This window comes from Pristis pectinata, chromosome 8, assembly GCF_009764475.1.
Source record: "Pristis pectinata isolate sPriPec2 chromosome 8, sPriPec2.1.pri, whole genome shotgun sequence".
NCBI classification, from domain to species: domain Eukaryota; kingdom Metazoa; phylum Chordata; class Chondrichthyes; order Rhinopristiformes; family Pristidae; genus Pristis; species Pristis pectinata.
The window spans coordinates 2,054,358-2,067,337 of NC_067412.1; the positions used below are offsets into that span (position 1 = coordinate 2,054,358).

At 50.4% G+C, this 12,980-nt stretch overlaps 1 protein-coding gene across 3 annotated transcripts in view; it reads left to right on the forward strand.

Moving 5' to 3' along the window:
* Positions 1 to 12,980, forward strand: part of coro7 (coronin 7) — a 114,228-nt gene that overhangs the window by 19,346 nt on the left and 81,902 nt on the right. For all 3 annotated transcript variants that reach the window (XM_052021168.1, XM_052021169.1, XM_052021170.1), the window contains exons 7-8: positions 3,084 to 3,134; positions 9,643 to 9,729. In XM_052021168.1, coding sequence (XP_051877128.1) covers positions 3,084 to 3,134; positions 9,643 to 9,729 — 138 coding nt within the window. The remainder of the gene's footprint in view (positions 1 to 3,083; positions 3,135 to 9,642; positions 9,730 to 12,980) is intronic.

The following is a 12,980-nucleotide window of genomic DNA, read 5'->3' on the forward strand; positions in this document are numbered from 1 at the left end:
CAGGAAGTTATGCTGCAGCTTTATAAAACTCTGGTCAGGCCACATCTGGAGTATTGCATTCAGTTCTGGTCGCCCCATTACAGGAAGGATGTGGAGGCTTTGGAGAGGCTGCAGAAGAGGTTCAGCAAGATGCTGCCTGGATTAGAGGGCATGTGATAAAAGGAGAGGTTGGACAAACTTGGGTTGTTTTCTGTGGAGCGGCGGAGGCTGAGGGGAGACCTGATAGAGGTTTATAAGATTATGAGAGGCCTAGATAGAGTAGACAGCCAGTATCTTTTCCCCAAGGTAGAAATGTCTAATATCAGAGGACATTCATTTAAGGTAATAGGGGGTAAGTTCAAGGGAGATGTGCGGGGCACAGAGAGTGGTGGGTGCCTGGAATGCGCTGCCTGGGCTGGGGGTGGAGGCAAACACGATAGGGGCGTTCAAGAGGCTCTTAGGCACGTGAATGTGAGGGAAATGTCAGGATATGGGTATTTAGGTGGAAGGGATTAGTTTAGTTGGGCATTTGATTACTAATTTACTTAGATCAGCATGACATTGTGGGCTGAAGGGCCTGTTCTGTGCTGCACTGTTCTATGTTAAGCAATCAGGGGGAGGGAGGTAAGTGGAACATCGGCCTTTATTGTGAAGGGAGTGGGATACAGGAATAAAGACATCTTGCTACAACTGCACCGGGCTTTGGTGAAGCTGTGCCTGGAGTACTAGGTGCAGTTTTGGTCTCTCGATGGAAGGATGTGCCACAGAGGCAGAGGTCACTGGACCGAACGTTGGGTTGGAAAGGTTGGGTGGGATGGGCTTAAGCTGCCTGCAGCTTAAAAGAACGAGTGATCTTGTTGAGATATCTCAGAGTCTGTAGAGGTGGGGGAATCTAGAACTGGGGTGCATGCTCTCGGGATAAGGGGCTGTTCATTTAAGTCCTGATGTGAAGAGGAATTTTTCTCTGTTGTGAATCTTTGGCATTCTCTAACCACTGAGAGCTGTGGATGCTGAGTCACTAAGTATTTGTGGCTGAGATTTTTTTTGACAATGGGGGAATCAAGCGCAGGAATGTGGAACTTGAAACGAAGATCAGATCGAGATGTTTTTGAGGGGCAGAGCAGGCTCAGGCTGTGTAACTATTGCTGCTTCTACTTCCTACCATCCTTCCAGGTGGAGAATTCCTGACCACAGGAGTGGAAAAGCTTTTCTTCCTCTCGCTCTTGTTTCTTTGGCCAATCGACTTAAATCTGTGACCCTTAGTTCTCAATGTTTGCACCAGTGGGAACATTCTGCTAATGCCTGATGCAGGGTTTCGACCCGAAGTGTTGACAACTCCTTTCTCTCCACAGATGCTGCTCGACCTGCTGAGTTCTTCCAGTGGATTGGTTATTCCCTCTGCCTGGACCCTTTGAACACCTCCATCAAATCCCCACTTAGCCTCCTGTCCTCTAAGGACAACAGTCCCTGCTTCTGCAGTGCAGGTAGCTGCTCTTCCTCCTCCCCAGTGAATCTTCCTCGCAGCCTCTGCGGTTCCAGTGGTGTGATGCCCAGAACAGGGTGTGACACTCGTGGTGGTTGAACAAATGCCTTCAGGTAGTTCACCAAAACCCACCTTCGTACATTTGTATTCCTTAGTACTGCACATACAGCAGTATTTCATCATTATCCAAAGCTCAAAATTGTTCTGAAGCCACTTCAGGCCATTATCCAACAGAGGGCAATGTTAGCTGCTTGGTGGACTGTCTGCCCACTGCCTCTGCTGGCCACCAGGTGGCGGGTGTTCCTCAGCCGCCACAGAGCAGAAGCAGAATCAGATTTATTATCATGGATTTATGACGTGAAATGTGTTGTTTTGTGGCAGCAGTACAGTGCAAAGACAAAATTGCTATAAATTACAAAATAAATAATGCAAAAAAGAAAGGAATAGTGAGCAATACACAAAGTGCTGGAGGAACTCAGCAGGTCAGGCAGCATGCACGGAGGGAAATAAACAGTCAACATTTCGGGTTGAAACCCTTCATCAGGACTGGAAAGGAAGAGGGCAGGAGCCAGAATAAGGAGGTGGGGGGGGGAGGAGCACACACGGAGGGGAGAGGTGAGTTCAGGTGAGGGGGTGAAGGTAGGTAGGTGGGGGAGAAGATGTAATAAGCTGAGAGGTGATTAGGTAGAAGAGAAGAGGCCAAGGGCTGGAGGGGGAGGAATCCGGTAGGCGAGGGCAGTGGGTCATGGAATAAAGGATGGGGGAGGGGAGGAGAGGAGATGGGCAGGTCATCAAGGTGGGGGAAGGGAGTCATGTAGTGTTCATGGACTGTTCAGAAGCCTGATGGTGGAGGGGAAGAAGTTGTTACTAAGATGTTGAGTGTGGATCTTCAGGCTCCTGCATCTCCTCCTCGGGGGTAATGAGAAGAGGGATGGTGAGGGTCCTTGGTGATGGATGCTGCTGCCTTGAAGCGGCTTTCAGTAGCAGTGTTCACCCTGGGCATGTCCCATCCTCCCCCTGTGCTTATCCCCAGCCCTGTCCCCCTCTCACACCAGCACCCTCAAAGCCCCCCATTCCCCTCCTTTGCCCCACCTCCCCTGGCTCCCCTTTTCTCCCCCCTCATTTACCCCACCACAGGATCCTTTCCCTTCCCGCCCACCCCCATTGCCCCCCTCCTCCATCCACCCATCTGCGGTGCTGTTCACTGTGGGTGATGACGGGTGCTGGTGTGTCATTGACAGTGTTTGGCAAAGCACCAGTGTCCCCGAGTATGAAGATTTCTTTTAGTCACACGTACATGGAAACACACAGTGAAATGCATCTTTTGCGTACAGTGTTCTAGGGGCAGCCCACAAGTGTCGCCGCGCTTCTGGCGCCAATGTAGCATGCCCACAACTTCCTAACCCGTACGTCTTTGAATGTGGGAGGAAACCAGAGCACCCGGAGGAAACCCACGCAGACACGGGGAGAACGTACAAACCCCTTACAGACAGTGGCCGGAATTGAACCAGAGTCGCTGGCGCTGTAAAGCGTTACACTAACCATTACACTGCCGTGCCTACTTACCTAACCTAAATTTTGTACTAACCTAAATCTCTCCACCTCTGTGACTCTCCTTTAGGATAAGATGCTGCGAGTTTTCGACCCGAGGGCCAAGTCTTCAGCTGTGCAGGTAAACTTCTCTCGCTGTCTCCCGTGTACTTGCATGAAACCTGCCACACCACAGGCGGGTGTCTCAGAGCTCACTTCTTGCACACTCTGAGCCCAGGGTGCAGTGTCCAGTGACCACACTGGACCATCTAGCTGCTGAATGTTGGTGAACCTCAGTCGGTGAGGCCTCGAGGGATGAACTCTCTGGGACTGCGCAACCCATCTATCATCTCCCCACCCTCTTCCTCCCCTCCCCACCCCCACAGTGTCTCCCTCTCCCCCCTCCTACCTCTCCCTTTCCCCTTCTCTCTGCCTCCTTCCCCCCCCACCTGTCTCTCCCTCTGCCCTATCTCACCCTCTCCACCCTGCTCTCTCCTCCCCCCCAGTCTCTCCCTTCTCTCTGCCTCTCTCCTTCCCCCCCCCAATGTCTATCCCTTCTCTCTGCCTCTCTCTCTCCCCCCCCCCACTGTCTCTCCCCCTCCCCCATTCTCTCTCGATTTCCCCCCCCCCCCCCCCAACCACTTCTCCCCACTCCCCACACCATTTGATTGACTGGATTGGTAGTTCAGGCTCGTGAGGTCTCCGGGACTGGCGGGGTGGGGGTTTACATTGTGGGGAGGGGGGGGTTGGGGTTGAAGTGAATTGGGAGCAGGTTGGGGAGAGGGGTGTGGGGGTTGGAGGGCCTGTCCCGCTCTGGGCTGCTGGCTGGGTCACGTCTCGTTGCTGTGCCGGCCGGTGGTAAGTCTTCACTTAACGCCCTGTTTGTGGAGGCAGTTAAGAATTGCAGCTTTTGCCAGATGTGGGGATGTTTATGTTTGACAGCAGCCTCGGAACAAACCAGGCTGGGTTCCCGAGGCTCACGGGTTAATGGCCCCACTCTCACACTCTGCAATCCTCCATGCCGGCTGAGACATCACAGAGCTCAGGCTGCTGCGCCCGGAAACATCGCCATGGTAACGGGCTGAGGGAACAGGTTTGGCTGCCTTTTGGAACGTGTGGTATTTGGGCCCTGCTTCATAAGCTTTTCCTGTGTAAACAGCCATCGGTCTGCCGGTGTCTGTAGCCCCTCCCCTCCCCCAGCACTGTTGCTGCAGTGATTACCTGGCCTGACTGCACAGCCACTGGCTAATGTAACCGCAGCACAGACGTGGCACGGTGCGTCTGTGGCTTTGCAATCTGCCTTACTATTGTCACTTGGTGGCATTGATACAGTGAGGACGTCTGTGTTTCCATTCGCCACTTGCTTATGGGACAGGCTATTGGAGATCATGTTCACTGAAAAGATAGTCTTACACTTAACACCTTCTGCCAACCTGCCCCTGCTCTGCATCACTGCCTCCGGACTATAAAGGTTCACAGCGAACCCTGAAACACATGGATGGCCTCCTGTATCTCAGGAGCCGGTTCTCAGTGAAGGCAGACATTAGAGTCTGAGTCGGGCAGCCCTTCAGCACACTGTGTCTGTGCTTGCACCTAGTACCAGAATAGACTCATTGTGACTTTTGGTCACCCTGTAATAGCAAAGACGTGGTTAAACTGGAAAGAGCACAGAGAAAGTTTACGAGGATGTTTCCAGGACCCCAGGGCCTGAGTTATAGGGAGAGGTTGGCCAGGCTAGGTCTTTATTCCTTGGAATGTAGGAGAATGAGGGGTGACCTTATAGAAATGTTTAAAATTATGAGAGGCATAGATAAGGTGGACGGTAACAGTCTTTTCCCCAGGGTAGGGGGGTCCAAAACTAGGTGGCATAGGTTTAGGGTGAGAGGGGATAGATTTAAAAGGGGCCTGAGGGGCAACTTTTCCACACAGAGGGTGGTGAGTATATGGAATGAGCTGCCAGAGGAAGTGGGTGAGGCAGGTACAATAGTGTCATTTAAGAAGCACTGGGATAGGTACATGGAGGGGCAGGGCTTGGAGGGATATGGGCCGAACGCAGGGAGTTGGAACTAGCTGGGTGGGCACCGTGGTCAGTATGGACTGGTTGGGCCGAAGGGCCTGCATCCGTGCTGTATTGCTCTGTGACTCTATAACAATCTGGTCTAAGAACTCAGCGGGTTGAACAGGATCTGTGGGAGGAGAGGAATTTTGGAGGAGCAGCAGTGTTTTGACCCAAAATGTCGACAGTTCCTCTCCTCCCACAGATGCTGCTCGACCTGCTGAGTTGCTGGAGCAGATTCCAGCATCTGCAGCTCTGGTATCTTCACCCACCTAGACTTCCCAGCACTCAGCCCTTCACCTTCTATGCCATGGAGTTTCAAGTGCTCATCTAAGTGTCGTTGGATTCTCTGCCTCACCACACTGTGTTCCTACTTCCAACTACCCTCTGGATGGGAAGGTTTTTCCTCGGATCCCCCCTAACCGCTTACCTGAAACCCAGGCTCTTTGGTAACTGATAGATTTGCCAAGGGGAATAGTTTCTCACTGTCTGCCTTATTTATGATCCTCAAATTTTTTTGTCCCTCAATCCTCCCTCTGCATTTTCAACTCTGAGGAAAACCAAGCCCATTCTATCCAGTGTCTTCTCATCGATGAAATGCTCTGTCCCACGAGCATCCTGGTGAATTTCCTCTGCCCCTCTCCACTGCAGTCACACCCTTGCTGACGAACTTCATCAGCACCTTCAGTGCACAGCCTTTGGGTGACCGAGGAAAAGAGTGTTTGAAGGTCAAAACTTCAAACTCAACACAAAGTTTGTGGTCCACCGGGCGGCAGTGATCCCTGCCCTCCTGTAAGTCTGTGCTTCCTCAACAAGGACGTAACTGAAGATCTGGACTACATGCAGCACTGGAGAACTACCATTAACGCCATCTATGCAAAATCACCCAAATCCATGGTTAAATGAAAATCTAAAGCTGCAGATCTGAAAAATAGAAACAGAAGATGCTGAAAGCTCTCAGCAGGTTGGGTAGCATCCACGGGGAGAGAACGTTAGCATTTTAGCTCCGTGTCCCTTCAGCAGAACTGGGAAAGAGAGGAACGAGTTAGTTTGGTACCCAGACTAACTTGTTTTGCTCCTTCCCAGTTCTCAGAATCAGGTTTATTATCACAGACGTATGTCATGAAATTTGCTGTTTTGCATAGTGCAAAAGAGGAATGACGAGGTAGGGTTCATGGGCCATTCAGAAATCTGATGGCGGAGGGGAAGAAGTTGTTCCTGAATCGTTGAGTGTGGGTCTTCAGGCTCCTGTACCTCCTCCCTGATGGTAGTAACGTGAAGAGGGCATGTCCTGGGTGGTAAGAGTCCTTAGTGATGGATGCTGCCACCTTGAGGCACCACCTCTTGAAGATGTCCTCGATGGAGGGTCCCAATCTGAAACGTTAGCTCTCTCACTTGCCACAGGTGCTGCCTGACCTGCCGAGTGCTTCCAATGGTTTCTGTTTGTATACCACCCAGTCTGTTGGCAATCCTTTCTCGGAGTAACGTCATTGAGGCCTTGTTACACCCGCTTAGCTCTGATAGACTGGCTCCCTTATTTAAATACCCATCAGCTGTCTCTGGAAATGGCTCCAATGTTCTGGGCTCCAGTGTTCTGAGCTCCAGTCCAGCAAGAGGGTAACAGGTGGAGAGAGGAAATGACTTGAGAAAAGTTGCAGCTTCACCACCAACTCCTGGGAGTCCCTGATCCACAACTGGTGATGTTAAAAGAGCAGCATTCAGGCTGGCATTGAGAACCTCGTGTCCGTGCACTGGGCACACAGACACCTCACCACTTCCACCCTCTCCCCAGACTCTCCCATCAGAGCCCCGCTGCCCTGCCTGCGGCAGAGTAAACTCGTCCCACGTTGGCCTCCTCAGATCTGGAGTGGCAGCAGGTCATCCGGGCAAGGAAGGGGAACTTTCCTCCTGTCCGGCTGACATTTATCTCTCATCTTCATCACGAGCAAGCGCATTACCTGCTCAATGTGTGGGAGCTTACTGCGGGCAAATTGGCAGCTGAGTTCCCTGCCTTACAGCAGGGTGGTGCAGAGAGAACTCCTGGTCTTCTCTCTCTGATGGGTGGGAGAGGTGACTGCCGTGCAGATGAATTAACCGTGTGAGGGTGCTCCAGAGTTAACTCCAGCCTGGAGCCCGCAGCAGTGGTGCGCACTGGTGCAGCACCTTCGCAAGCTTATCAAACGCAATGTCACTGAGCTGCCTGTGATATTTGTCATGAGAAATGGTTTATAAGCTGAAAGAGACCAGGAGGTTAGGGAGGGAATTCCAGAGCTTGGGTAACTGAAGGCATGAGTGTCCTGGTGGAGAGAGGAAAAATCAGGGATAGAGACACAAGTTCAGAACAGGGAGTAGAGGTTGCCGAGTCAGAGGAGGTTCCAGAGATGGTGGGTGGGAGAGTTGGGAACAGTCCTGGATTTTCTACTGGTCGGTTACTCCCTTGGCCTGGGATAAATACTCCTGGGAAAGATGGGGGAAACAGATCGAGGGAGACACAAGAGACGGCAGATGCTGCAATCCAGAGCGACAGACAATCTGCTGGAGGAACTCGGCGGGTCAGGCAGTGTCTGTGTTGGGATGGTGGGCAAGGAATTGTCAACACTTTGGGTTGAAACCCTGCATCAGGACTAAAGTGACGGGATAGTGGGAAGCAAAGCAGCGAGGGAAGAGAAGGGACAGAGGGTGTGAGGTGGGAGGAGGAGGAAGGGGAGAGGAGGGAGAGAAAACAAGGGGGGAGAGGAGAGCGGGGGTTGTTGGGGCAGGAGGGAGATGGGAGAATGAGGGAGGGGCGACATGTCGGGGTTTGTGGTAGTGCAGCCTGTACCTGTGGTTGCCCTTGGTCGCTGTGTCTGTAGGATGGGTTGGGGTGGATGAAAGTTGAGCAGTGACTTCTGTCAGCTGCAGTGCTGAGCCCTGGACTGTGCCTATCAACAGATGCCAAGCGGAGGGGGAGAACAGCAGGAAGCTGTCTGTTGTCCAAAGTTTACTTTGCCTATCTCTGTATCAGTTTAAAATAATTCCTGTTGAACAGGCTGCCCTGAGAGGGGGAGGCATGCTGTCATTAAACTGGCGGACACAGAGTCAGGGTTAGCTGGAGCCTCGTCAGACAACAAGTCCTTAATTTGCTGAGAGTTTGAGAACAAACTGCAGTCAGTTTGACCAAGTAACTGGGGGCAGCTTCACTCCTTTAGTGACGGGTGAAGGGTTCTACCAGCCTTTCCTAATAAACCATTGTATTTACGTAGTGCCTTCACTATAGAAAACCTAACAGGGATCACAGTGGAAACGGAACTTGGGAGGAGAAAGACACGTTGGTAATTGACCATGAAGTTTTAGTCAGGTGATGGGTAGTAGAGGGGAGCTTAAAATGCATATCTGAATGCCTCAGTTCCTCCATTCCAACAGTGAGCGTAAAGCTCTTTGGGGACATTCAGAGTTCAGGAAAGGCACCGGTAGAAATGCAAATTTCTGCACTGCTGTGTAGCGAATGAAGCATGAGACACCCAGCAGGCAGTGCGCTGCCTCTCTGCACTTACCTTGGGTTCTGAGGGTAGTGACCAGTGGGGTGGGACGCACTGTCCTCTCACGGTGAAGGATTGAGTGTTGGCTACTGTCACTTACAGCTGTAACCCTGGGACCACGTCACCCAGAGAACTGGTTGCCTGCAAATGGTCTAATCCAGGGATCCTGAGTTCAAATCCCCAGCAGGGCAGTTTGAGAATCGACAAGGTACTCCCCAGGTTACAAACGGCCGACGTGTGTATAGCCCTGTATACATGAACAAGTGTCTGGGAGACCGGTGGGATGGATTTGCCGGCTGCTGGGGGGCTGCAGAAATCCTCTGCTGTGTGGGAGCTCAGTTTGTGGCGATGTTGTTGAGTTAAATGCCCTGGTGTAACTACACATTGCCCTTGGTTGTGTTTTTATTTAAACACATTGCTGGGTGGCTGCGTTTATGACTTGCGAACTGTTGGGGTTACAGAAGCCTGTTGTACTTGCCAGTGAAAGGCCAGTCTTGGCTAAAGGTGGGGGTGACGGGCACCGATTTGCGTTTGGGGGCTCGGCTGCCTTTCCCCAGGGCCTGTATGTGACTCTAGTCTCGCACTGTGTACAGCCGAGGCAGGCGCCTGTTTCTGAGCATTTGGTGCTGGGCAGAAAATGCTGCCCCGTGTCTCGAAGGTGTTAACATGGGCTGGGAGAGAGGGCTGAATCCCGGAGGGTCCGCCAGCTGACGGGCTCAGGGAGGGTGGGGATTTTGCGGACATCTGTTGCCCCTGTCTGGGTGGGGGACGGAGCCACTGTCGGCCCAGCTGTGTTTTTCCAGCCCTTCCTGGCGCTGACTGACGGACTGGCTCAGCATGTGCCTGTTACAGTCACGGTAAACATTTGTACAAGTGCAGATTCCAAAGTGGGCACTTTTCTTTGGCCTGTGATCACTCGATGTGGGGCTGGCCTGCTGTTTGTGTTGGACCCTCCCTGATCAGGTGGTGTTGCCATGTAGGAAGGGGAACAGTGAGGGGGAGGAGGGAGATTGAGGGAGTGATTCTGGGATTAGGGTTGTTTCTCGCACATGTAACGAGTTCTCTGTTTTCCCCAGTCTGTTAAAGGCCACGACGCCATCAAGGATTCCCGTCTGATCTGGCTGAGTGCACTGGATACCGTCTTGTCGACTGGGTTTAGCCAGGTAACTATTGTAGCTGCTGTACAGGCTGCACGTACTCTCCTCTGTGCCGATGCAGAGACCAGCAGCAATCTCGCACACTGGCCCCTGTCTCACTACACCCCTTCTCTTCCTACTGGATTCACCCCCACCCAGTGTCAACCTGAAACGTCAACTATTCCAATGCCCGCCCCTCCCGCAGATGCTGCTCAACCCACTGAGTTCCTCCAGCAGATTGTTTGTGGCTGCAGATTCCAGCATCTGTCAGCCATCTCTGAGCTGTTTCACTGACTGACGGCAAGCTCTCTGAGATACTTGCCCAGTCCTTCAGTGTTCCACAGCCACACACTTGGGTACAGTCGCATCGGGTTCCTCCTGGGTGCTCTCGGTTCTTCCCACATCTTAAAGATGTGTCAGGTTAATTGGCCGCTGCACATTTGCCCCTGGTGGCGAACAAGCCAAAGGGGTGTCGATGGGCATGTGAGAGTCAGCTCCGAGGGGACAGGGAAATGGGACTGATGGGATTGTTCTTGAGGGAGCTAGCACAGGCGATGGGCTGAACAACTGCCTTCTGTGTCGTTAAGTGAGATCATTCATCAGAGGCAGGAGTTTGAATCTCACCATGACAACAGGGGAATTAAATTCAAGTAATTAAATAAATCTGAAATCTTCTATTATAAAGCTGGTAACCACAAAATTATTGGATTGTTGGAAAAACCTGTCTACTTCACAAGTGTTCTTTTAGGAGAGAAAATTTAACAAATGATCTCACAGTAAAGGTCCTGGAGGAAAGAATGATCATACCAAAGTAGAATTTCAGATTGAGTTGGAGGGTGATAAAGCCAGTTCTGAACCAGGAATCCACAGCTTAAACAACAGTGACAGTGGGGTGAGGACTTATTTGGCTAAAGTGGAAGAGGAAGATAGATTAAAGAGTAAGGCAGTAGATGAGCAGTCATAGACATTTAAGGAGATATTTCATAAATCTCAGAGATACTCCAATGAGAAAGGGGCTGTACAAGAAGGCACTATCTGTGGCTAATTTAGGAAATTAATGATGGTATCAAATTGAAAGAAAAGCCACATAATGTTGTGAAGATTGGTGGGCAGCCAGAGAGCTGAGGAATTTTTAGAAACCAGCAAAGCATGATTCAGATGTGATAAAGTAAGAGAATAAGCTAGCAAATAATATAAACGCAGATGTTAGGAACTTCTGCAGGTATATACAGAGGAAGGTGGTAACTAAAGTAAATGTTGGTCCCTTACAGGATAAGACTTAGGAGCTAAAAATGAGAAATGGCAGTGATTCTCAATAATTATTTGGATTGGCCTTCATGGTAGAAAATGCTAAAAATAAAATCCCAACAATAATATATAATCAAAGGGCTAAAAGAAAGGAGGAACTTCAAACAATGCCTACCACCATAGAGGTAGAATGAGTAGAGAGCTGGGCAGAGGGGGTATGAGGGAGGGCAGAGGGGCGAGACCAAGAACTAATCTAAAAGGGGTGACTGGCAACAAGTCCCCTGGACCCGATGGCCAGCGTCTTGAGGTCTTCGAGGAAGTGGCCGCAGAGATGGTGGATGTGTTAGTTGTAATCTACCAAAATTCCCTGGACTCCATAGAGTTCCCAGAGGTTTAGGAAACTGCAGATGTAATACTACTCTTCAAGAAAGGAGGGAGACAGAAGGCAAGAAACTTGTAGATCAGTTCTCCTGCCTGTCATTGGGGTCCATTGTTAAGGAGATTCAGAGAACCATGACAAATAAGCAGAGTCAGCATGGCTTGATGAACGGGAAATCACATTTCATGAATTTGCCTGAGATCTTTGAGGATGTAACAGGCAGGGTGGATGGTGGGGGGGAACCAGTAGATGTAGCATATTTGGATTTCCAGAAGGCATTCAAAATGGTGCTATATCAAAGGTTACTCCACGTGGGGTTGGGAGTACGATGTTGACGTGTGTGGGAGTGGCTAACAGAGAGACTGGATAAATGGCTCATCTCGGAATTGGCACTCAGTAACCAGAGAAGTGCACAGGGATCATTGCTGGGGCCTCATCTACTTACAATCTATATTAATAGCTTGGATGAAGGACTGAGATACTGTAGCCTCATCTGCTGTTGATACAGAAATGGGTTAGCAAGTTGTGAGTTGGATACAAAGAGTCTGCACGATGATTTGGGTAAGTCGGGTGATCACAAGACAAGGGAGCAGAAGAAGGCCATTCGGCCCATCGAGTCTGCTCCAAAGAAAAGGGGAAAAAGAAATGAGAAGTTTGGGGGGGGGGGGGCAAAAAAAATCTAACCCCACTTTCTGGCCTTATCCCCATATCCCTTGATACCTTGACTAATTAGATATCTATCTATCTCTTCCTTAAACGCCTCCGATGATCTGGCCTTCACTGCTGTACGTGGCAAGGAATTCCATAAATTCACCACCCTCTGGCTAAAGAAATTTCTCCTAATCTCTGTTTTAAACCTGTAGTCTCTAATTCTAAAACTGTGCCCTCTGGTCCTGGACTCACCCGCCAAGGGAAACAGCTTGGCCACATCTACTCTGTCCAGTCCTTTCAACATTTTAAATGTTTCTACAAGGTCCCCTCTCATTCTTCTGTACTCCGGTGAGTACAGTCCAAGAGCCGACAAACGCTCATCATATGTAAGCCCTTTCATTCCTGGAATCATCCTCGTAAATCTCCTCTGAACCCTCTCCAACATCAGCACATCCTAAGATATGGGGCCCAAAACTGTACACAGTATTCCAAATGAGGTCTCGCAAGTGCTCCGTAGAGCCTCATCAACACTTCCTTACTTTCATACACTATACCTCTCGAAATGAATGCCAACGTAGCATTCGCTTTCTTTACCAACGATCCGACCTGGTGGTTAACCTTTAGGGTATCCTGCACGAGTACCCCCAAGTCCCTTTGTACTTCTGTACTTCGAATTTTCTCCTCTTCTAGATAATAATCTGCCTGTTTATTTCTGTTTCCAAAGTGTACAACGGCACATTTCTCAACATTGAATCTCATCTGCCATTTCCTTGCCCATTCTCCTAAACTATCTAGGTCTCTCTGCAACTTTCTTGTCTCCTCAATACTCTCTACTCCTCCACCTATCTTGGTGTCATCCGCAAACTTAGCCACAAAACCATTTACTCCATCATCCAAATCGTTAATGTTCGAGTTAGAAAGAAGCGGCCCCAACACCGACCCCTGCGGAACACCACTAGTAACCGGTAGCCAACCAGAACGAGATCCTTTTATTCCCACC